This window comes from Ruditapes philippinarum, unplaced genomic scaffold, assembly GCF_026571515.1.
Source record: "Ruditapes philippinarum isolate M1 unplaced genomic scaffold, ASM2657151v2 ctg1362_1_1_1_1, whole genome shotgun sequence".
Lineage (NCBI taxonomy): Eukaryota > Metazoa > Mollusca > Bivalvia > Venerida > Veneridae > Ruditapes > Ruditapes philippinarum.
The window spans coordinates 508,842-535,318 of record NW_026859423.1 but is presented as its reverse complement, the minus strand read 5'-3'; the positions used below and the strand labels follow the sequence as shown (position 1 = coordinate 535,318).

The following is a 26,477-nucleotide window of genomic DNA, read 5'->3' as shown; positions in this document are numbered from 1 at the left end:
AAGGTAAATAGATAAATAAATAAAAAATAACTTAGATACTAAGTACATTCCTAGTACTGTAAGGTACAGAATAAATAAATAAATGGTAAAATAAGTAGATACATGTATAACAAATTTCTTTTTGTTAGAATCTTTCAAATTTGTGCTTCATCCATGTTTGAGCATTTATTAAATATATAAACATGATAGAAGAGTCCAATGATTAGTACAGATATAATGCATGCACACCAGCACTGTTCACAATCTGTACAGTATACATTTTAATATTTATACATGTATATCAGTATATGTACAGTAAGCCAATGTCTAATTTCTTACTTGTTTTTGTTTGTTTTTGTTTTCCTAAGTCGTTTTATCATTGGAATACATGCAATCAAGCCAAGATTTGAATTACTGCTTTCTTTGCAAAATGTAGGCCTACTTAGAAAATGAACTTTCTCACTTTAAACCACGTGCTAAGTAAATCCATTCCTACTTCGATTAAAATCCCATTGAATAACAATATATTTTTGTTCACCCTCAACATCCATCGTAAATTTAATTATTATTGAACTTTCAATACTATGTACAGTAGAATTTTAACTGTACACTATCATTCAATAATAACTTCCATTTTGTGTATTGATTGACCTAATTTGTGCACAAACTTTTTTAACGGGACCTCGCAACAGGGCCCGTATGTAAACAATGACGTATTATTTACCACCTTCGCATTTCTATAGTCCGTTTCAAACTGGCATCGAATTTTTTGCGCGTGTGTATCTACCCCCCTTCAGGCGGTAGCTGTTTGTTTGTTGTTTTTTTTTTTCTTTTTTCATCTCTCATTCTCCCATGATAATGATAATAATTAACTTTCCTCTTACAAATATCTCAAAACTATTTTTGAACTGTGTAGAAATTTATTGAATAAAACCATGTCATGTGTTAAATTAACAAATATTCACTACTGTTATGTATACTCATGTGTTATATTGTATGTAACTTGAGTTAATAAAGATATGTTCTGTTCTGTTCTGTTCTTAAAAGAATTGAATGACTGATAAAAGCACTTTTTTAATGTATTTGAATGCATAAAATAAGTATTGTAACAATTCCCTTTTGTAAAGACATTTGACAAATACAATGCATTGATGCATTGTTTGGGTATTAACTATCAAATATTTTTGTATATGGTTTTCTAGTCACTTATTTGTGGTTGGTTTAAGAAGACATTTAATACAAGCAAACAAATTTATCCGAAATCATCGAGACCGTACTACATTACATCTTGGAGAAAATCTCATTATCAGATGTATTCAATTTATTGTGTTTTCAATAGACAGATTTATCTTGTTGCAACCAAATTTCTATAGTAGTCCATGTTTTAAATGCTCTCGGTGTCATTTCTTACTTAGATTAATATTTAGAATGTCAAATGTATATAGAGGATATATGTTTGTTTGTGTGTAAGATGAAATTTTATTTCATCGAGTGGGCTTTGAAAACAGAAGCCAATCGTGAGAATACTGTTTTTAAAGTTCACGAGATTAAATAAAATTACATCTAACACAACAAACAAACAAACACATTTTTTATTTTATGCTTTAAAACAAGTTAAAACGAAATTTCCTTAATATTAACGTTAATATTAGAATCTGTTTTCCCCATTGAAAGCCTCATTTAGTCGAATTTCTCATTAAAGACAAGAAGTCTTGGGCTGAAAATTAAGTTCGACAATCAACGTTAAATGGCGGCGATATTATTCATTTTATTAAAAAAATATGAATGATCGCTTGTTTAAATAATAAAAACAAACAATTCTAGTAGAAGAAAAAGTCCAAACATCCATCAATATTTCTGTTACTTACTGCGAATTAATAGACCTGGCTTTGTTAAATGTAAGCGGCAGCCATTTTTAAAAGTTATGTATTTCACGGGAGGAAAACAGGCCTAATAATGTTTGATTCAGATGGATATCATTTGGATTTGTTAGTCATACATCTTTTTAAAAGAAAGAAAACTTATTTGAGGATTGTAACAGACAATAAATAAGTGTTGACAGAAGTGTACACATTCAAAAAGCGGCTAGGAAATTGGAAAACTGGAAAGGCTGCCTTACGAACGCTGGGTTGTTTACTTATTCTTCGGGCTGATGGGTGTCATTGCTTTTCAAGTTATATAAAGCATACGGCAGTGTTTGCCCGTAGGATACTTAAATATGCCCAAATGTCATCAAGAGCAATTTTGCATGTGGAAGGAATGTATTTTTCAGACTGTAAAAATGAAACAAAAAATAAGAGACGATCTTTGGTGATTGGTAATTTGAATGAATAGAAGTAAGTTTTCTTCATTTTATTACTTTTGACATTAAAGTTATTTATCAATTTCAGCTTTGCTTTTCTCTGGATAGGCTGACATTATCAGAATTGTCAGCAAAAATAAAATTGAGGTGAAACAATGGGGAAATCTTATTAAAGTAGATTCGTCATTGAAAAGTGTGACATTATATTAATTTTCAATAATCAAATATAACTTTCACGGATAAATCAGTTATCTACTGGAAAGCATAAAATAAAATGTAATAATATATGTGTTGCTAATGTTTTATTGCTCGTTTTGTGAAAGGTGGATCTTGTCAAAATAGCCATTTTATTTAGAAAAAGAAACTCAAATATCCGCCATTTTGTGTTATTTTATGTTTTGATGTGACGTCGCAATAGTTACGTTTGATCCGGTTCGCGTCTTGTGTATTTATATTAAATGAAATTTGGAAATAAAAAAAAAGAAGACAAAAACTTGATTTCCAAAGAAGCTTCAATATTGTTAGAAAGCTTATTTTCAGCAAGTTTCCTTGTTGGAGATCAACTCACCGTTCAAGTGAAGATTTGAGCCTAAGAAACGGTCCGCTTCCCGGAAAAGAAGCAACTGTTTCACATAAAGGAAGCAAGTCTTAGAAAGGTCTGATTCCTAGGAAAGAAGCAAGTCATAGGAGAGCAGCAAATCCAATTTGTGCGGCAAGTCTAACTTGTGCAGCAAGGCTAAGGAGGGCAGCAATTCCAAGGAGTGCAGCAAGTCCACGAAGTGCTGTAAGTGTGTAAGTGTACTACTGCGGCAAGTCTTATACTGCAGCAAGTACAAGGAGTGCATCAAGTCTAAAGAGCACAGCAAGTCCAAGGAGCGCAGCAAGTCTATGGAGCGCAGCTAGTCATATAGTGCAGCAAGTCTAATACTTCAGCAAATCTTATACTGCAGCAAGTCCAATACTGCAACAAGTCTAAGGAGCGCAGCAAGTCCAAAGAGTGCATCAATTCTTAACTAATCATCACAAGTACCGCTCGGAATATCAATAAAAATCTAATAGCAAGTGAAACCGACAGATCTTTGTACATTATATTACGCCTTTAATACACATTTATATATTGTCAAAAAGACTTACAAACGTTTGTTATGAACACAATTATAAAAAATATGGTACAGGACGTCAGAACAACGAAACGGTGAATACATCAATGTTAACATTTCTTCCCTTTATGCTATTCTCTTTTTAACTTAATGAAAATTAACAAAACAATATACTCCGAGTCATAAAATGTATACACACAAGAGAACAATTGCATTTTATAAAAAGGGATTTATCCAACCAATTAACTGTCTCCCGCAGACCACTAATTATGCGGACTTTATCAAGTAAAGGATTAGATAATGACAGCACATACCTAACAAAATGTCGTTTTAATTACAATGTGAAGGCGACATAATTGCCTAACATTACTCACATTATGAGGTAGTTATTTTTTTGTATTGAAGTATTATATAAAAATGAGTTTTTTTTAAACTATACTTTCATTGTGATTCTTGAAAATGTTAAGTAAGTACTGACCTTTACATGATGGATGTATTTCCTGCGATGATAATGCACTCTAATTAGCTGTATAAGATATGATAATGTTGTATACGTTGTCAAGGAAAAAAGAAAAGAACTACCCTCTCCCCGCCACACACACACACGCACAAACAAAAAGGAAAGAAAAGAAAACAGAAAAAAGAAAAACAAAAGAAACAAAAAAGCAAAACATAAAACAAAAATATAAACAAACAGAATAAAATCAATCAATCAAGTTAAAGGTTTGTAAAACCTTAAATTTTGAAGTATGATGATACGTGCACAGGTCACAAGGATCATTAAAGTTTAGAGGAATATCTTACACTCGATGTGAAAATTAAGATCACACTGACTCGTTCAAGCATACAACTTTTAAAATCTTTATAATTTTAATTTCGTCTCCAACATAACTATTTGTGAAATGACACCGATTAAAACAACAATTAGATTGATATTGAAACGGTATAAATATACATTGAACTAAATAGTTAACCTGTAAATAAAGATAAAAATATTGAAATTGTTTTACAATGAAGTACAGATGATTAGCCAAGAAAATAGTTCACTACGTCCTTGCTTTAATTGCGTGCATATTTTTCTACAGATATGCTTTATTAACTGAAATCAATTCTTTGCACTGAATACTACCTTACTGTGTGTTAACTGAACTGAAGAATTAGTTTTCTCATTAAAATAAACAAAAAAGATATTACTGTTTGTTAAAAAACACGATTATTTGAAGTCAGCTATGCGAATGTTCCTTTGACCAGTAATGTTAATTGACAAATACAACTGGCTGTATTGAATATTCAATCTTTTGTACATGGGATTTCATTCAAGTTTGTGGTGTAAATATACATTCAATTTAAGCAGAACATCCTATTCAAAATTAATCAAAAACGTATCATATTATGTCATTGACAAAATCACTCTGTCTGCTTAAACTATGTATGGTGTTTGTGACACACAGAATAATCATGTGCGCAAACTAATTTCTATCTAAGTAATGCCGTTATATGTCGTCAAATAGGTTCATTTTCAAAATACGCTCGTCTTTTTTCATACTCAAGAAAGGCAAAATGCCAAAGTGTAAATGGGTGTTGTTTATATTTTATCTTTAATTCTGTTATTAATCTCTTGTTTTTGAAATGTGGGATCCTTCTGAATTCTTTTATTACAAATAATAGTAATAATAATAAATGTTTGATAATACAAGAAATAAGTTAAACAACCAAAAATATGATGTCATATAGCAAGGTTAAAATGTCAACCTTCCTTGAACAGAAGCAATGTCAAATCCTTATCTCATAACGAACTTTCGATGAACCATTTAAAATAAATAAAATTCACAACTTCTTTTTCATAATTTCAATATGAATGAATATATTTTTTGCTCTTGAGGCATCTTTCTTCTCAAGATGTTTACTGAGTTCTGAATTTAACAAGGACAATCTCAAAACATCAAATAGCGGACAGTTTCTCTACTCTATGGTATTGAGAAAGATTCGTGTTTCTGATAATGTTGTCTTCGATTGGATCAAAATTGCTCAAATTTTATTGCTGGTAGAACATAATTCCAATGCATGTATCAAATAACAGCATTTACTCTAATCGTAAAAGTCACACGTAAGAATAATAAAATAGTCACGTGCTTTGGAAAACCCTTTGGAAAAAAACCTATTTTTAAAATTCTTTTTTCACAAAACACCAGACTTCTGAAGAAGTGAATTATATTAGTTTTCTTTACAAAAGCCTTTAGTGATAATTATCTTTCAAAGCTTGAAATAAATATTTTTGCTAGTCCTGTGATTACATTCCAATTCGGAAATGGTGTTTTGTCAAAATCCACAACAGAGTTTGTTCCTCTTGCCACGAAGTGGGGATGATGATAACGCACACATATTGAACGTTTTAAAGAAATACCACAATTTGTTTATTCACGTTATGTTGCTAGATATAAAATATGATAAACAAAATCAACAAGGAAAGGCTGCGTTCAATGAACGCAGCCCCCATCCGACCCAGCAACAAGAACCAGTGGCAGAGGAAACCAGGCGGACCCTAAACAAAAACAGGACAAGGCACAAGACAGAGCACGGACATGTTAATCACTAAAATGATAAATAATAATTTGTAACTGATTAGGAAATCAAAGAAAACAAATAAATGACTGAATAATTGGAAATAATTTGTAACTGATAAGGAATTCAAAGAAAACAAATAAATGATTGAATTATAGGCTAAGTTATCAAACAATTAATATAAGAGAAATCAACTACTACCAACAAAGTGATTACATTCCAATTCGGAAATGGTGTTTAGTTTTGTCAAAATCCACAACAGAGTTTGTTCCTCTTGCCACGAAGTGGGGATGATGATAACGTACACATATTGAACGTTTTAAAGAAATACCACAAAGGGAAAAGCAAATAACTGTTACAAAACATTTAACCGAAATTCTGAGTCGAATAAGGGCATAATTTTTACAAAATAATCGATATATTATTTCCTCTTGCTCGGAATCGGGGAAAATAGTAACTAACAAGTAGTGAATGCTTCAAAAGGTAAAGGCAATAAGTGGTCCTGTACGAAAAAATGAACGGAAGGGGCAAACATTTTACAAAATACATGAAAGACTATGTCATCTTGTCTGAAGCTTTGGCTGATGGTAACTTTCAATTATTTTAAGTTGTTAAACAATACATCAAAGGGTACAGGAAATAAATGGAGTGGTACGAAAATCTGAACAAAAAGTGTGACGCAACGCCAACCCCCGGGTGAGAAGGACAGCTCTCCGTATTATATAAATATAAATGTCAAACTGAAGGACATACTACATGTACATCTATATTAAAGCCAACACCACAGCAAACAGAACACAGGTCATACATAAACATTGCAAAGAAAATCAAATTAAATTGATTTCCAGACAATATTTACAATTTCCTGAACGTATGTTATTATTTATGTTTCTGTAATAATAAAGAACTGACACTAGAGACGCCACATTTACTACTAATGCTATAATAAATACAAAACAATTGAAATGATTAAAAAACACAAATCACAAATAAAATACGGCTTCTAATCAAATCATGTTCCTTTTGCGAACATTACTTTCTCTTCTTATAAAATTTGATTCACAAGCGAACAATGAGGGACAGTAGTGGATTATCTTCCCTTGATAAAAACCGAGGTTAACCAAAATGTAAGTAGGTCCAAATATTTGGAATCCTTTGCTTTTATCGTTGAGTTTTATGTAATACAGGTTGATATGTCTTAATCAATTATTTCCACATGCATCAACAAATATGTAAACCTTAAGAAAAAAATGTTTCATTTATGTCAACAGATTCTACATCTTATCGCAATATTTAATCTGAATATTACAAATGATCATAATTAGCCCTAATTAATTTAGTTTGCTACAAAGAAATAGGCGATAAAGTCCGAGTAATCCAATAGCTTAGGACCTATCTATTTATAGGGAGTACTCAGGGGAGGTTATTCACTAAAGTCCCTCATTGACTTATATTCAGCAAATAGGTCACATTGCACGCATATGTATGGTATTTCAGTTTCTTTAATATCAAGTTTTGCATATGATTTCAACTATCAGAAAAATACCAGAAAAACAACAATAATTATAATAATAAAATAAATAAATTATTGTTTTAGTAATAAAAAATATATGAAAAATACCATTTATTTTATACTTCTAAATGAAATATTGAAAAATATTGATGAAAATCACATGGTTATTTTTATTTTCCGTACCATTACTAAAATAATCTATTTTGCAATACAGTCTATATGGAAATAAGTTTTAAAACTGTGACATAAATTGTATTATATTACAATATATTAAATTATGTTATATAATATAAATATAGCTGCGATCTAATTGATCCAAACAGTAGTCAGCAGAACTATTTATAAAATCATATTCACTGGGTGAAGTATCATATTCACTGGATTTTCCAAACCTAAAAAATGATTGAGACTCATATTTAATTACCATACAACGTATACTGTTTGCATAAAAATGTGTTTTATTTTGTTCTTAATGTCATAAGATATTAAAATATAAAATTTTTACTATAAAAGTTAAAAGCTGGACAGCAATGATGTTTATATATCTAAATGCGCAGCCAGCGTTCTTTGGTCGCTTGACGCCTGTCGTCATATTGTTTACTCGTCTTTTTTTCCCGCGCTTCAATGAAAACCGGCAAACGTTGTGTTTTGTATTTCCTTGTAAGACTTTACTTTTGTGTGTGTTTTTTTAAACTTTGCCTATTCATATAATAAAACAATTATTGACTAGTGAACCATTATGCATTAAATATGATATGAAATTCACCGGCAGAAAATCATCTATCGCCTCGATCAATATGTCGTCTACCAGTTGAAAAAGGCATTCATTCGTGATAATACCACTTTATTGAAAACCCTAATGAGTGCAAAAACATTAGCCGAGAACAAAAAAAAACTTGGATATTAACTGAATGCAGTTAACTTAACTGAAGAATTATTTTTCTCACTAAAATCCATTTTGTATGGGAAGCCTTTTAAATTCATTCTACGGGAAGATTTTATCTGACTAGATTTTCATGAACCAGTTTCCATTTAATCCAGGTTGCTAATTGTAATTGTAATTGCGCGCGCGAGTACCTGGGATTAAAGTGCATACCACACCCTCATATTGTTTTATATGTAATTTATATCAAGTATTTTGAAATGAATTTAATATTGTTTTTACACAAAAGTAAAGTTTTATAAACACCAACAAAATAGCATGCTGTCAAGCAATCTCTCACTCTTTCGTGTCTGATTATATTTTGTGTTCAAAATAAGGTATTTAGACTTCTTATATTATATAATTATTATCCAGCTTCACATGTACTAAAGAGAAACAGAATCCTTAAGACCATTCAAAATGACAAAATTGAAAAGTGTTGCATTTTAAAAAAAAATCTGTATAGAAACTTGTTATTTATGATACTGTGTTTGTAAGAAACCGTGAGAGTTAATTATCTCCTCTTAAAAATCCATTAGTCTACTGGAAAAACCTACGATTAATTTATGTTCTTTCGTGTTTATTTCCATAGGCTGTAAGAAACTAAATGTTGTAAAAAGAGTCACTTTGACACCAGTCAGTCATGGAAAAGGTTATCAATATATTTGGATGAATATATATACCTGTTTGTTTTAAAAACAATCATGTATTTGAATGCAACAAATAAAGTCAGCTTTGCGAAAATTCCTTTTCAGCAGTAAAGCTATTTGACGAATATAACTGACTGACGTAATTTCGTAGTATTGAATATTCAATCTTTTGTAGGTGGGATTTCAAACACGTTTGTGTGGCGTCAATAGACATTCAATTTAAGCAAAACCTTTTATCCAAAATTAACCTTGAACGTATTATATTGCGTCATTGACAAAATCACTCTGCTTAAGCTGCGAATAATTTTGATTCATGGTGTTTTCGACAGGCAGAATAATCAAATGCGCAAACAAATTTCTATGGAAAAAATGAGTGACATGCCTTCAAATAGCTTCATGTGCAAAATACGCCCTCTTTTATTTCTTACACAAGAAAGGCAAAACGACAAAATGTCAATGAGTGTTGTTTTATATTGTTATGAAATGTATGATCCATCTCAAACTTTGACACAAATGATAATGACAAATAATAATAATGAAAACTTTTTGATAATACAGACACTTGTTTTTAGTTTATAAAACGTAGTACTTGACGCTGTCTTCACAACAAAACAAATCAAATCAGACAAATAATCATATACAATGTAGTCGAGGGTTGTCCAAAAAATGTGTGCACTGCTGTTATTGTCGTGCGAATTAATGATAATAAACATTATATATATCACTTGAAGGGGAAATCTGTCTCAAATAAGAAAACAAAAGAAAATGTCGTATAACCGGCGTGTCGTGAAAACGAAACGTCATACAGTTACCTTAGTAACGTAATACCGGCGCACGACAAAAATTGGGTTAGTTCATTACTGTGATTGTTTTTTGTTTTTTTTTTGTTGCTTGTAATATGGCATTTGCGTTCATGTCATAATTTGTTTTACTGTCAATAGAGGATTGATTTTGTAGTTTTTATTGTTCTTATGCAACTTTCATGTAACATATTCCACCAGTGCACAGATAAATTGGAAAATCCTCGTCACATGCGCCGGCATTACGGACGGACGTCTGCCTGATCGGTTGTCATCGTCTACTGACTCTCGTCCCTCTACAAACCGTTGTGTCATTAAAAACCAGCCTTCGTGACACTGAACTGGTCCCGCTTGCCCTTTTAAGTTCTTTGTAGGTATCTGGCGGTGTTTTACCAATACTTACGCAAAATTTAATGATCGTCAGTATTTCCAGACGTTTAGGGACTGACATCTTCACATTATCACAGTATTGACGACCACACGGAAATGTTTGTTTAAGACCGTTACAATAGGGCAAAAGACGTGATATTTGCCAGTGACGTAAGGAATACCTGCACACACCTTTATCTGAATTTTCTTCTGCTTTCATTGCTCTCAATGACTCTTTATTGACCAGATGTTTTCATAATGCAGAATTTTACGAAGAACATTTATAAGCATATCAAATAGCGGACAGTTTCTACATTATCTAGTATTGAGAGAGATTAACCAAAAGGCTGTATTCGATTCGATCATAAGAACTTAAATTTTATTATTGATAAAACATAATTCCAATGCATGTCTCAACAACATTTACTTCAATAGTTAACGTCAAATTATAAATCTTTGAACAATTTAACATTAAAATCAACAAATACGTACAAGAACTTTTGAATTAATGCAATTCTTTTCACACAACGCCAGAATTCTGAATACGTACATGTTTGAATATAATTTTCATACTTTTAGCCGTAAATGCCTTACCTAAAAGCACTATCTTTTTAATGTCATTATAAAACAATTAACCATCCTTAAAGACAATTTTAAACATGCAACCATGCATTAATTTGATTTAGTTAACAGGAACTATTTGTTTTAGTCACGTATGTTGCTAGTTGTTTTAAATACATTTCACATACTCAATCTTCATGTGTAGAATTTATTTCTTATCACATATTTGGCACAATATGATTTAGAAATACTGAATTTATACAAATAAACCAAAGTAAGAAATACTTCATCTAATACTGCTATTAATTAAAGAAATAAAAACTACAACCAACAAAGTGATTCCGTTATTGAGTCGAAAATGGTTCATCTTTTTGTTAAAATTCACAACATATTATTCGTATCATCTTGCCTGAAATTGGGGCTGATTGATACTAACAAGTTTTGAAAGTTTTGAAGGCAATACCTCAGAAATGATTGATCTCATACAAAAAACTTAACCGAATTCGAAGTCGAAAAAGAAGCATAATTTTATCAAAATTTATGACAGAGTTATGTCCTCTTGACTGAAAGTTTGGATAATGATGGTAATTATCAAGTATTTCAAGCAATTCCTCAAAGGGTACAGGACTCAAATGAAGTGGTAAAAAACCTTAACCATAAGAAAGATAGCCGTCACTATTATATAAGTATTGTAGTAGAACTATAAGATAAATAAACATAATACATGTATCTCCCATTTTGAAGCAAAATACTACAGCAAACGAGACACTGTCCATACATTAACTCTGCAAAAAAAATCAAATTACAATAAATTTTGATTTTCAGACAATATCAACCATTCCCTAAAGTATTTTATTATTTGTATTTCAGTAAATAATGAAAACGCAACACTAGAGACGCCAAGTTTACTACCAAAAGAAGAAAATAGATTTGATCACAAATGAAATGGCGCGTCTAATCATCAATTTCATGTCCTTGGATGAATATTGCAATAGTTTCGATTGTTTCAAGGTTAGCTTGACATTTAAGAATAATATGTCTGATGGGTACAAGTGGCTTTTATTCAACAAAAGGTCATATTTCATGAATATGGGCCATTTATATAGTTTCTTTAATATCAAGTTTTGTATTTAATAATAAATTTTTAACACATTTCAACAATCAGAAATATATCAGAAAAAAAAAAGAAAAAAGTAGATAGTTAGAAGATATGATAAATAATTATATCAGGGAAAAAATCAATACTTGTGTATGTAAATGAAATATTGAGAAATATTCATGAAATAAAACCCTTAATTTTATTTTCCGTATTATCACTGTAATGTAATTTTTTATGCTAGGAAACATATTTTTCGTATTTTCACTGATGTCTTGGCTGACTTTTTTCTTCTAAATTCAGTAAGTACAAATGGAAAAAAATCGACTGGAAAAGCAGCTTAAACCAATGTCTATTTTTTGTCTGAAAACGGCAGTCGTAATTTCTCAAAGAAGAAACATCGTTAGGTTATCGTGACACAAAGAAGAAAGACACAGTTTTCCAGAAAGGTTATTATTGATTAGCGATACACACTCCGCACATTCAGTATCAATATTGGAAGTTAAATGAGCTAAAAGAAAGATAACTTCTAAACAAAAAATGTGACGATGAATTATCTGCCAAGAGCGAAACAATGTTTATGCAACACGAAAATGTGCGACAATGATTAATCTGAAAGTTCTTCCTGTATTTGCAATATTTCTGGCAAGACAAAAATAGGATGTTCCTTTTTAAATCCAAGAAACTATATATTGATTGATAATTTAAACCAATTTTATTATAATGAATAAAGTAAAGTAAAGTAATGAATCGCATTCTTTTTGCTTGTCTGGCACTAACAATTAAGGTCAAACAGCACCGAAACAGAACATATGACTTTGGCAAACCTTGGGTGTTACAAACTTTAGAGCAACTCTATAGACTCCAATGATTTGAAACAATTTACGACCACGCAGGAATAACAATGGCTCCAATGTTTATGCCCTAACCCTTGAAGCCAATTCCAGCCAAAAGGGGCAAAATATTAACCGACATTTATCATCATAAAACATACACTGTAAAGGATGCTTTACCGCAGCAATACACTGTATATCGCACAAACAGATATGTCTGTATAAAAGTGATTTGCGGACAAAAAGAGTAATTTTTGGACGTATTATTATATTTTGCTCTCGTCATAACGGAGAAATATAAAATTAGACGCCGCCAAGTGAATTGCTTCTGATATATTTGAATGCAAAAACTAACAGCGTGCATTTGCAACAATTATATAAAGAGGTGTTTCTCTTCAGTTTACTTTCACATATAATAATTGTAATCGAAGAAAAACCATATGTAGAAAGGCTACATGCGGCAAATATTCAAAGAATTGTGTTATTTTAGGTCTTTAATATTATTTTCTTGCAACTCTCACCAGAAATATAAATATTATTTAGATTTAGATAAATATTTATTTAGATACTTTGTATATATGTTTATATTTCTCAAGAAACAAAAGTAGTGTTCTAAAGAATCAAAATGAATCAAAAAGTGTTGTAATGAGTCTTGTACATTACGTGTGAGTACATCGAGAAAATAAGACAGCGATAATCAGAATTATAATGTTATAGATAAAGCGTCATTTTAATGGAAAAAATGAAAGAATTAGAATACTAAGTAATAAGATTGTACCATTACTTATAGTTACAGCAATTGTATCATTGTTTTGAGACCTTTCTATTGAAAATGTGTATTTAAATCACATACCCATAGATGTACGGTGCGTTAACTGGAGTGCAGGTATTAGTTTACTGCACTCCAGTTCATCACACTGTCTATCGGTAATCAAATGAGGTTTGATTATTGTGACGACAGTAAATAGGATAATGATAGATAAATCATATTAAGATGCTCGTACATTGGTTACAGTTTTTCGGGGGATATTGTCATATGGTCATATTGTGACGACAGGGAAACTGTTGCTTTTTTGCTTATGAACAAACGAGGATGAACATCAAGACACTCCTTCCTCATTGTACAAATCACAAATCAGACAGACAGACTCATGTTCCGATGCTCGTTCAATTATTTATTCAGATGATTACATATAATGACAGATAAAATGACATGATATTTATTCTACGACGCACAAGAAAGATTCATAGCGGATGCCTTAGGCACTCATTTTGTATCGTCATAGATACAGCCCTACTTAACGCTATTTTGTACATTTTGTTAATATGTTTAAATGAGAGACATGGGCAATTCAGTTAAATAATAACCTTCGACCAAAGCAAGGCATCGACAATGTCAGGGTCTCCTTTTGACACATATTACCAGAATGTGAAAAAGCTGCCGTTAAATACGGTGCATTTGTATCATGGACTCGATTACTATTGTTAAAGTGTTTCTTTCTAATTTATCAAAACACTAAGCTTGCGTCTATCTCTGGAATTTACAATATAAAAAAATGTGACTACAATTTTGATATTTAAGTTGATAGCAGTTTTATGATGTCCTCTTATGATTTCCGATGCTATGAGCAATGCGGAAGAACATTTCGCTTTTGTTCTGAGGTAGCTAGTTTGGACACAATGCCTTGTTTCTTTATATGTCCATTACGGGTCTGAAATAAATTTTTGTAATCTGGAAAATGGTACTGTGCGTTAGTTTGATGTCTCTTTAGCTCTCAAAGCGTTAGTTTCTATATCAAATGCTTTCTTGTCCTAATTCCTAAAGTCACTTTGTCAGAGGGCTAAACGTGTTATAACCACTTGGATGACATTTTTATGTCGCCTTGAGTCTCTGAATTGGACTATATTTTATCTAATAAACAGACCTCGAATTAACTATAATATTAGTTCTGTTTATTCTATTTTGAGAAGTAATTGATATTTATTTAATACCTATAATAAATCTGAATACAATAGAATATCTTACCAATATACGGATGTCGTAACTTATCACAATAGTACAGAACAAATCTTTGGTATTTGTTAGACACGATCTCGTGACCTCACCAAAGTGCAAAAGAAATATCGGTAGGTTGTCATGACACATACAAGGAAGACACAATTTAATTGAACTGATGTTATTTTTGAACAGACTATACACTCTGTTCATTCAGCAGTAAGATAGAAAAATACAGTGAAGGGGACACAACTCTTAACTATAAGTTTGACATTTTGAGTGTGATTAGAACAAAACCTTTTATACTCAGTCTGTTCAAACTTGTTTTGTTTTCCAGAGTATTGAACAGATCATGGTTAGTTTATAAGGGTAAATCGCGGTGTTTTTCAACGCAGCCTCGAAGGACAAAAACCGTATACTGTCTATATATACAGCCTTGCTTAGTACTATGGTTCTATGCTGTGGGTATAGAGTCTTTTTTGGCACCGAGGCAAGAAAGAAAAGAAATGGCAATTAAAGACAACAAATATCATTTAGTGAATCTGTTGAGATTAATTGCTTGACGTTTACATCGATTTTTTGTTAGCGATTTATTTTCTTAATAAAGGTAAGAGTAACACGTTTATGTTTCAACAATAATTATTTTATAAATTGATTTTTTCAAGAAATGAAAACGCTTATGCTTATATAGCGGACTTAATATTTGTTTATTATTGGTGATATTTCGTTGTACAAAGAAATACTGATTAGAGTCAGGATATGTAACAGCATGTTGGCCTTTGCAGTAGCGGGAATGCCTCCATAGGTTGATGCCACCGTTTAGCCCCGCGTCATCGTAAGAGGCGACAAAATGGGTTAGAATTACTGGAATCTATGCATTCCTTAGCTCTAGTCGATGAGGTGTTTTTGACCCCTGGTGTTGTATTAAGTTTGTAAAACTAAGTTACCTAAAATCATATTTCCCGTTTCGGTGCCATATGACCTAAACTATGATGGTGCACCTTAAAACCAAACAAACAAACAGAACGTTAGATAACAATGGACTTTGAACTGCCGAGAATGATGATTCCTATATATGTATCCTAGTAGAATCAGCTGTCAAAATTATCATATCTTTGCAAAGGTAGGCGTAGCTTTATATCAGCCCAAAGCAATATACGTTCGCAATTGTATCATTTATAACATTTAAGATACTCGCCTACTGTCACCTACTGAAAAAGAGGAAAAGAATTTCTGAGTTAAAGAATCTCTACTTTATTTTATATAATTTAAACAAGATGCGTCATGTAACTTCCCCCTAATTACTAAACATTAAAGGCCCATTGTGCCTCAGAAATGGGATTTATTTTAATGTCTCAAAATCTTTTATTGTTTGGTATTCTTTTATAGATTCCAAAAAGTTACTCATTGGCCTATTATCTGAACTGCGCTTTTTAGCAATTGGTACATTTATGGTGAGTATTTTGTATGAAAGTCAGCGTACTACTTTCCTTACATCATTTGGCTATTTGTATGACAGATCATTTTACATTAAGCCATACTTTATACAAGTATGATGCACTTGAAAAGTTTGTGGACCGTCTGCATGTTGGTGTAGAGCTGCTAACTGTAGTCATTTACGTATAGAAGGTCTAACATGTATGTGACGATGTTAACAGAAGGAGTATAGGCGATACTGTGTGAACGGCGGTGCGTAAATGAACGCTATGAGCAGCCGTGCTTGGTGTTAATGACGGATGTTTGCGTGTGTTAAGCCGTTAACTATTCGTGCATAAATGATGTTAATCAAATGCTTATTTCTAGCATTATGATAGAATGAGGTTTCAAAAACTTTACTTACAAACCTAAAATACGGTATTTCGATAATTTATAAATGATACATTGTTTTCAGACATAAAATGACTACAGTTTTACGTTTTTCCTCAGACTTTAGTACATTTGTATTGGTATGATTATTAATCACTCTTTCGAGATCTTAATTAGAGAGTGTTACTTGATAGTTTTGAAATGCAAGTGTGCCTGATTCGTTAGTTGTTTGCGAAAAGAAATTGGGGTAACTGAAGCACCTACTCTAAATAAAAAAAAAACAGTATAACTTTTCTGCGAATAAAATATTTATGTATTGTACGAGGAGAAAGTGGTTTTATACATGGTCTGCATTCAGGTTATAAATTTATAACCAAGCAAAGAACAAAGTTTTGCTGTTTTCACCGACGTAGATAATCATGAACTTGGTTAAAAGCGTAGGTCAATAACGATTTGTATACAGCTACGCAGAAGCAAAGAACTTTATTTATCTAACTACAGATATGTTATATAGGGATCAAAACAAACTTTTAGGTTGACATTGTTGGAAGGGAAACAACTGTTGATAGAAATGATCTCGTATACGACACAGTTATGCATCTTTATTACATGTTTTACAGGAGAAATTTCTCAAGTTACAGTTGAAGCTTCTCACATGATGGATGTCCGAGAAGTTCATTTTGCTTCGTTTTTGTACTACATTTCAATGCAATGATTTTTATGCGAATCATGAGAGCATGAGAGAACTTATGATAATAATATTTATATCTCAGAATTTAAATGAAGTATAATAACAAAACATTGTTTGCTTTGCCAAAAGACCGCCGGGGACATTTCATCTTCACGAACCCCAAATTTCATATTCATGAATTCACAATTATAACTTCGTGAATTCATTTTTTCTACATACGGAATTCACGAGTTAACGATTTCAGCTTCATGAATTCATTATTTCAACTCAAATTGCATTTACGATTTCAACTTCACGAATTCACGATTTCAACTTCATGAACTCATTGAAATCGTGAATTTGCAATCGTGAATTCATGAATTTGAAATTGTGAATTCGTGAAGTTAAAATCGTGAAATCATGAAGATGAAATCGGGAGTTTATGAAGTTGAAATGTCCCCATCGGTCCTTTGTACTCAAATGACTACTACTTCTTGATAATAAATGTCATAAAACGATGTATAATATATAGCAATATTATACATATTACAAATAAATGGAAATCAATAGTTTGTCATTGAAGCATATATTTATTGGCAAATCAAATACATGGTTAAACATTTTGTAAAATGGTTTTTGTAAAATGGTTCGTCCATTTAATTATTTGATAAAAAAAAATAGTTTCAGTTATAAAAATCATTACAACTAAATTAAGGTATGAACACATATAGTAATATCTAATGAATGAGATAAAATATAAAACTAATTTTTTATCTTATATATAAAAAAATGATAAAAATGGAAACATATATAAAGTGCAAATAAAAAAGATATGAAAATAAACTCTGGAATAAAAGTTATATACAAACATATATAAAAATATAAACAAGAAAACAATATTTCCTTTGAATGTGTACAGTTTGCAGAATATGTCCATTTTGAATTCGACGAAATAACACATAGTCCATTGAGCAACTTCTTTAGATAGGACCCTTGTAAAGAAGACCTAAAATAAATGAAATACGAAGATATTAAATATTAAATAATGTTTTTCAGGAAAGCACTCTATCCAGCAAATAGTTCAAACATTACGTTCGGCTATTTCCGTCGCTTTCCGGTCACCTTTACTTTCCGCCCAGAAAATATATACGAAGACTGCTAAGTTCTCACGAGCTCAGGAGATATAAAAATATGATACTGATATTCTTTAATCAACAATACAACCCGATGATTTTAAAGTAATTGCTCATTTTACTTTTTTACTTTTTTCCCCTTTTTTTCTTTTTTACTGAGCTCTGGTTTTATCTATGAATTGAACTGTGTGTGTTCATCTTACCACAATATCCTAATGTATAAATGTTATAGAAACAAAATATGTGATGTAATGAGGATCATCTGAACGACCATCTTGTTTCCAGATTTTTTTGCATAGTTCTTTGATTCGACCAACTGCCTTATGCTTTTTGTGAAAATTTCTTGCTTTCTTGCTTCTGTATATCATTAAGGGAGCTGTAAATTTCAATAGCAAAGCAAACATACCGCATTTACATAAGAAAACATGGCATTAATACGTAAGAAGATCAAATAAAGGCATCTCAGTAGTCATCCCAATAAAATGGTTAATAAATATTATACATATTACAACCTATAACATTTTTCGGAATGTGTGTTCGTTCATGAAAATTTGAAAAAAATAAATGAGCCGCGTCACGACAAATCCAACATAATAGGTTTGCGACCAGCATGGATCCAGACCGCGCAGTCTGATAAGGATCCATGCTGTTCGCTTACGACCCATATAACAAGTAAAGAAACTAATAACGAACAGCATGGATCCTGATCAGACTGCGCGGTAGCGCAGGCTGGTCTGGATCCATGCTGGTCGCAAACCCATTATGTTGGTTTTGTCGTGACGCGCATCAATTAATATTAAAAGTCAAGATTATTGCAAAAAAGAACACATTTTTTTTTAAAAAAAAAAGATCCGACTTATCCACAATCCAAAAGCTAAGCATGCGGGCTGGAATTTATGTGATCATCATCAATGGTTTCTAACATAAGAAACAAAAAAATGTTTTAATAAACCTTGTGAAGGTTCACGTTTTTAGTCATCTATTAGAAAAAACTCTCTCATGATGCAAATACTCCGTACCATATATGTTATCCTTAAGCAGTTGCAACTTTAAAGCTTAAATGATCTTTACTTTTTATTCATGAATGTCAGTTACTATGTAATTTTTGCTAAGTGAGTACTCATCCGCTTGTTTAGGCTACCAAATGCAGCGTTCGCTGTCGAGTATGGACCCTGGACATGTCACCAGTCATTAATTTTGAACCATAAAATGATGAATAGTTACCTCCGTGTTACTGTCACGGATTTTTGGACAAAGATGTGAATTTTGAGGCAAAAGAATGTCATTGTGAAGTCATAAATGAAAAGTTTAATGTACAGTAACCCGAGACAATATGAAAAGGTCAGGTAACCCTGAAAAGTGCTGTTTGTTGCAGGAAAGTGACTGTTTTTCAAGTCTTCACTTTGTGCTAGGGTGTGTAACTCTTCCTCGTTGTCTCTGCCTACTTTGTAGGGCAACTATCAAAGATTCACCCATTGAATAAGTATCAACTACTCATTATTACACAAGTTCAATCTCCCTGTTTTACATTACTACAAGGTTACATGCATACATATCTATTTTTTGATAAAGGATGCTATTCTAACATGCTTATGAACTTTCACCTCCTTTCTATATCTAAATTTAAAATTTAATGCGTATGGCCTTAGGGACAGCAGGGGAGTTGACAGTTACAGGCAAATAATGGGCAATTGACAGCAAATTCCAAATAAAGTAATAATAATGAGCGTTACTTTTAAAGCGCGTTTGGCGTTGGCGTTTATGCAGAAGCGTTGATTGTAATAAACAGTTTGCCATTTAAGGGTAAACTACTTTGTCTAACAATAACTTTATAGTACATGCTATTAATAGTTCAACTCTTGAAGACATACAGATTTTTCTTTGTGAGATAATTATTATCTCATATTCAGTTTGATAATAAACGCCATAGTAAATAATAAACGCCATAGTAATTAATAAACGCTATAGTAATTAATAAACGCCATAGTAAATAATAAACGCCATAGTAAATAATAAACGCCATAGTAAATAATAAACGCCATAGTAATTAATAAACGCCATAGTAAATAATAAACGCCATAGTAAATAATAAACGCCATAGTAAATAATAAACGCCATAGTAATTAATAAACGCCATAGTAAATAATAAACGCCATAGTAAATAATAAACGCCATAGTAAATAATAAACGCCATAGTAAATAATAAACGCCATAGTAAATAATAAACGCCATAGTAATTAATAAACGCCATAGTAAATAATAAACGCCATAGTAATTAATAAACGCCATAGTAAATAATAAACGCTATAGTAAATAATAAACGCCATAGTAATTAATAAACGCCATAGTAAATAATAAACGCCATAGTAATTAATAAACGCCATAGTAAATAATAAACGCCATAGTAATTAATAAACGCCATAGTAAATAATAAACGCCATAGTAATTAATAAACGCCATAGTAAATAATAAACGCCATAGTAAATAATAAACGCTATAGTAATTAATAAACGCCATAGTAATTAATAAACGCCATAGTAATTAATAAACGCTATAGTAAATAATAAACGCCATAGTAAATAATAAACGCCATAGTAATTAATAAACGCTATAGTAAATAATAAACGCCATAGTAAATAATAAACGCTATAGTAATTAATAAACGCCATAGTAATTAATAAACGCCATAGTAATTAATAAACGCTATAGTAATTAATAAACGCCATAGTAAATAATAAACGCCATAGTAAATAATAAACGCTATAGTAATTAATAAACGCCATAGTTATTAATAAACGCCATAGTAAATAATAAACGCCATAGTAATTAATAAACGCCATAGTAAATAATAAACGCCATAGAAAATAATAAACGCCATAGTAAAGATTAACGCCATAGAAAATAATAAACGCCATAGTAAATAATAAACGCCATAGTAATAAATAAACGTGACCTGTTTCTTTTTTATGAAAATTAAATGAACTTGCTTAACATTTAAACTTTTATCCTTAACTAAAATAATTTAAGGGCTGAACCGCGGAAGTATTCAGTTTATATACAGTTTGCATTAAGAGAGCAAATAAATAAGCAAAACACATACTAAATAAGGCATGTGCTTTGAGACATTGTTATGGACAGACCCCCCCCCCCCCCCCCCACTCCCCTCCCATCGTGATAATCTTTGTTTTCATACTGTGTCAATACATGAGAACCGAACTATTTTTAATACAATCGATGAAATTCCACAAACATGTTGTGTGTAACTATTTTCCGCGGACGGACAAAACGGACATGACTTACCAGTACACAACCAGAATATATATGTTTATAATATTATGTATTAAATCATATCTGTATGTATAAAACTGTCTTCACATAATAACCAACTACAAATGACTAAACATTAATTACTAAAACAGTTAACAGTAGGATGGGCGAACTACCACAAAAGATATTATTACAATAAAAGCATGCCATGCAAGTTGCCTCCCCCGAACGTGCTTTGTTTACCTGCTATACACGCCGTCATAAAACAGGCAACGTTACCCGCTATCATTGCCCTTATAATGACTTTTGTGATGTCCCGTTTTCTGTTCGGGGCCATTGCCCCAAGCGCCCCTATCATTACCCCAATTGATGCCAGATTGGAAAAGCCACAAAGGGCGTACGTTGAAATGACTATTGACCTTTCCTGTAAAGAAAGCAATATGAATATTATTTCTTGATATCAAATATATTTGTCGGATCAGAAAACCATGACCTACCTGCTATGCATGCCGTCATAAAGCATGCAACATTGCCCGCAATCATTGCACGAACGACAACTTTGGTGATATCTTTCTTCCGGCTGGGAGCCAGAGCGCCAAGGGCACCAAGCATAATACCTATTGATCCGATATTTGAAAATCCACAAAGAGCGTATGTAGCTACGACAACTGATCTATCCTGTAATGATGAAATTTGTTCATAATAAATGATACTAAAGCCTTAAAACCTTTTTACATTTGATCGCAAAAGTTTTCTAAATTTACATTATTTAATCAAATATAAAAACATGTGAATAAATATTAAAGAAACTCCACTGAGGTCCAAAAGCATGAAGATATACAAATTGATTTTTTTACATAAACGACCTGGGAAACTTAAATCAGAAATATATGCAAAAGATAATTAAAAAATATACTCAGAAATAAATTGAAAGTCATTTTTTGCGTTATCTTTAGCTCGATTTGAGTCAAAGGCATTGCAACGCTTTTCGATTTCGATCATTTCTCACAATTAGAATCATAATTCTGGAAAAACGGAACGAGCGAATTATCTGATATTTTGCACATAAGTTATTAGTCAAGACCTACATCAAATGGAATATTATTCTTGGGAAATTGTTTTCAGCTCTATCATGTCAAAAAACCTCAGGGCAATCCCTTAAAATTAATTTTCGTTTGCAAAAGACAAGTACGTATTTGGCATCTCAAAATTGTTAATTATAGCGATGGGAAAACACATACAGAATCAAACAAGAAGGTATAACAGGGAAGTCCTTTTGCCCTCATTATTGCAACTCCATTCACCTTTTGCAAAGGGAAGAGAGAGAGCATGAAATGTATGTTTGAAAGAAAAATAAACAACAGGTATCTAGTGTCTCGTGACATATACTTCAGTGACGTCAAATTTCATTTGAATGCTCAGACCCCTGAAGAGTAAGTGCAGAATCTATAAATCGAATACTAAGCAAGTGCAGGGATGCGCTTATAGCCATGTTCTCATTGTTTTGAAATAGAGATACCACCCCGAAGAATCATTCAGATGGTTTAAATTAAGAAGATAGTGTAGATAGTTTTTGTACTTCAGAATGTTTATCAGAAACATCAGATATGAAGAAACATTGTATCACTGTAAGTGATTCTTGTTTTTAAAATGATTAAGAAAGTAGGTGAGAAGTATATATCTTACAGTAATGTCTGATCAATACACACAGATGTCTATAACAAACTAAGTGAAACAAACAGTTTTTCCTCAAGTAACGATCATATACTTACATGATATCAAGCTTGTATCTAATATACTGTAAGAAACACTTTATCATATCATCTAAATTACATTAAAGTTATAATTATATGCCAATAATACCTAGTAGGGGAGAGAAATCTATTTTAGTATAATAAGATGGAATTGCGTCCCTTATAACCTTTACATGTTTAAAAGTGATATATTCCTCTGAATTTTCACCGTTAATTGACTTATCTATAACATTAATATATTTTGAGGACAGCCTATTTATGCAGTCTGACCTTATTGTGCACTGTCTTATAATTTATATTATCAGTTTGACATACGCATTCTTTTAAAACAATCAGAAAATATTCATATCCGATCCATTTCAATTCTGGTCTATTATACAAGTTAAACGATTCAAATCTTAAGTATGATTAGAACCAATGTATTCCATGCGCTTTTTTAAAAGTAATGGTCCAAAAATAATAGTAGTTTTCGATGTGATAATAGCTCAATTAAAAAAAGTCACCACAGAAAAGATAAAGGGATAAATAAATGAGATGTAACGTAAATCACGCACTTAATCAATTACAATTACACATGAAACAAATAAAAGATGCTGGTTTTACCATAGTGAATGATATTTTACATATAAAACAGTATAGTTTTATTTTAAGTAGTAACTTAAGCAAGATTCCTGTTTTTACTCATTAAACCACTTTGATATGTTTAATGTTTTGGTGAATATTCAAAACTTACCGATAAAATGCCCCCTACAAGAACCTCGCCTGTGTAATTAATGATAATGTCATCATTTTTGTGTGACGTGCCGTTGTATGTCTCGTCGCTAAGATAAGCGTTGTATTTGGCTGTGTTACCGATATAGGTACTCAATTCTGAAAACATCAAGTATGTAAGTACTGGCTCACAAACGAGGAAAGATGGATAAATATTAGAGGGAAGATAATAATACAACAAAATACATCTTAGGTATATTGAAGAAATGCATTGTATATTGTTACACGTGCATAGTAAGATCACACGGAAAGAAGACAACAAAAAACAGACTCTTATAATATTTTGTTCAATGTATATGTTTCAAACATTCTTAGGTATTGGTGCAAGACTTAGCGTGTATAAAATGTTAAACATTAACGTTGGAAATGTTTAGGAAATGTTTAATCATTGTTAAACTTAACAATAACAATGGCGTCATAATCTTTGCAAAAGTATGCTTAATTTTTCTGATGTTAATTGTTGTAAAAAACAAACTGGTTAGGTCAAAGAATATCTTATAAATTGACTGCAGTCAGATTGATATGCAAAGAAAAGAAGAAAAAACTGAATAATTACACATTAATCTACTTCATTTTTGTTTTGTTTCAAGAGGTATATGCCTAAGACCAAGTCAACTTGTATCATCATTGCAATAGGCACTATTCTTAAACATATATAAACTTACTTATAATACTGCACGTTTGTAACGTCATTTTTCATTGGATAATCGTGACGTTTATATAGTTTTATATACACAGCCGCTGTCGATTCATGAAGGAATCTTACTTTTTTCTCTAGAAATGACGCTTGCTGTATTATATATTCGTTATTAAGATTGTTGACAGGTTATATGGCCGTATATAAACGGCTATTTGCAACATAACACTCGCCTAACGGCTCGGGTTATATTTACAAATACCCGTTTATATATGGTCATATAACCTGTCAACGATCTTTATAACTCATAATATATGCATTTTTGTCAATACCATCGATACTTGTTAATCGTGTCCGTTTGCAAAATGTGGTGTTCATATACGGATGTACATGTAGCTTTTAACATTAAAATATTATATTACCTCCATAAGCAACAAACTCGTTCAAAAATGTTTTTGTTCCAATCATTCCTGCAACTTTTCTCACGTCATCTACGTCAGTACCGAGTAACCAAGACACCGGATAAAACAAATATGAGCAAATAAGCTGAAAAGTAAAATAAATTTAAGCCGCGCCATGACATAACCAACATAATGGGTTTGCGACCAGCATGGATTCAGACCAGCCTGCGCATCCGCGCAGTCTGATCAGGATCCATGCTGTTCGCTATCAGTTCCTCTACTTGTTATAGGGTTTGTAAGCGAACAGAATGGATCCTGATCAGACTGCGCAGATGCACGCAGAAGCTTCACGGTGCATCACCGTTCCTAAAAGAGATATTAATCAATACGTTCATTATCGAAAGATTAAACAAGTTGCAACTGTGTCGGGGATTAGATAGGACAAAACGAATTTGTCGATATTCGTTTATAAGCACATTTTCTACATGAAAACGAGATATGGATAATATCATTGAGCCCGACTATCTAAAACAGTGCGCATGCAGACATATACACATATATTAAATGATTACAATAGATATGCAGAAAGAAACTCTGAACTCTTATGTAAGTGTCGTATCAAAATACTACAAAAACATAAACACTAATATTGTAACAGCTGTATGACGTGACAATTTTATAATAAGTTCGCTGAATATGTTCAGTTCAAAACAGTAAATTACAATGTGTAGCTACTATTTGAAGAACTTAAAGGCACATTGTGCCTCAGAAACGAATGACGATTTACATATTTAAAAAAAGACAAACTTCTTTAAAAAATAGACAAACGTCTTTAAGAAAAAACAAACTACTTTAAGAAAAGACAAACTTCTTGAAGAAAAAGACAAACTTCTCAACTTCTTTAAGAAAAGACAATCTTCTTTAAGAAAAGACAATCTTCTTTAAGAAAAGACAAATTTCTTTTAAAAAAAAAGACAAACTTCTTTAAAAAAAAAAGACAAACTTCTTAAAGAAAAAAACAAACTTCTTTAAAAGAGAATAAAAAAAGACAAACTTATTTAAGAAAAGACAAACTTCTTTAAAAATGACAAACTTTTTAAGAAAAGACAAACTTCTTTAAGAAAAGACAAACTTCTATAAGAAAAGACAAACTTCTATAAGAAAAGATAAACTTCTTTAAAAATAAGACAAATTCTATAAGAAGAAAAGACAAACTTCTTTAAGAAAAAACAAACTTCTTTAAAAAAAAAGACAAACCTCTTTAAGAAAAGACAAACTTCTTTTAGAAAAGACAAACTTCTTTTAGAAAAGACAAACTTCTTTAAGAAAAGACAAATTTCTATAAGAAAAGACAA

At 31.5% G+C, this 26,477-nt stretch overlaps 1 protein-coding gene across 4 annotated transcripts in view; it reads right to left on the bottom strand.

Moving 5' to 3' along the window:
• Nucleotides 1-17,748: 17,748 nt before the first annotated feature.
• LOC132756465 (solute carrier family 28 member 3-like) overlaps nt 17,749-26,477 on the bottom strand; it is a 35,080-nt gene continuing 26,351 nt past the window's right edge. For 3 of the 4 annotated variants that reach the window (XM_060747541.1, XM_060747542.1, XM_060747540.1), the window contains 4 exons: nt 25,144-25,267; nt 24,047-24,183; nt 22,057-22,237; nt 17,756-18,165 (listed from right to left, as the gene is read on the bottom strand). In XM_060747541.1, coding sequence (XP_060603524.1) covers nt 18,140-18,165; nt 22,057-22,237; nt 24,047-24,183; nt 25,144-25,267 — 468 coding nt within the window. In that variant the 3' untranslated portion in view covers nt 17,756-18,139. Of the gene's footprint in view, nt 18,166-21,802; nt 21,984-22,056; nt 22,238-24,046; nt 24,184-25,143; nt 25,268-26,477 lie in introns of all 4 variants that reach the window. The other variant, XM_060747543.1, reaches the window with a different exon arrangement.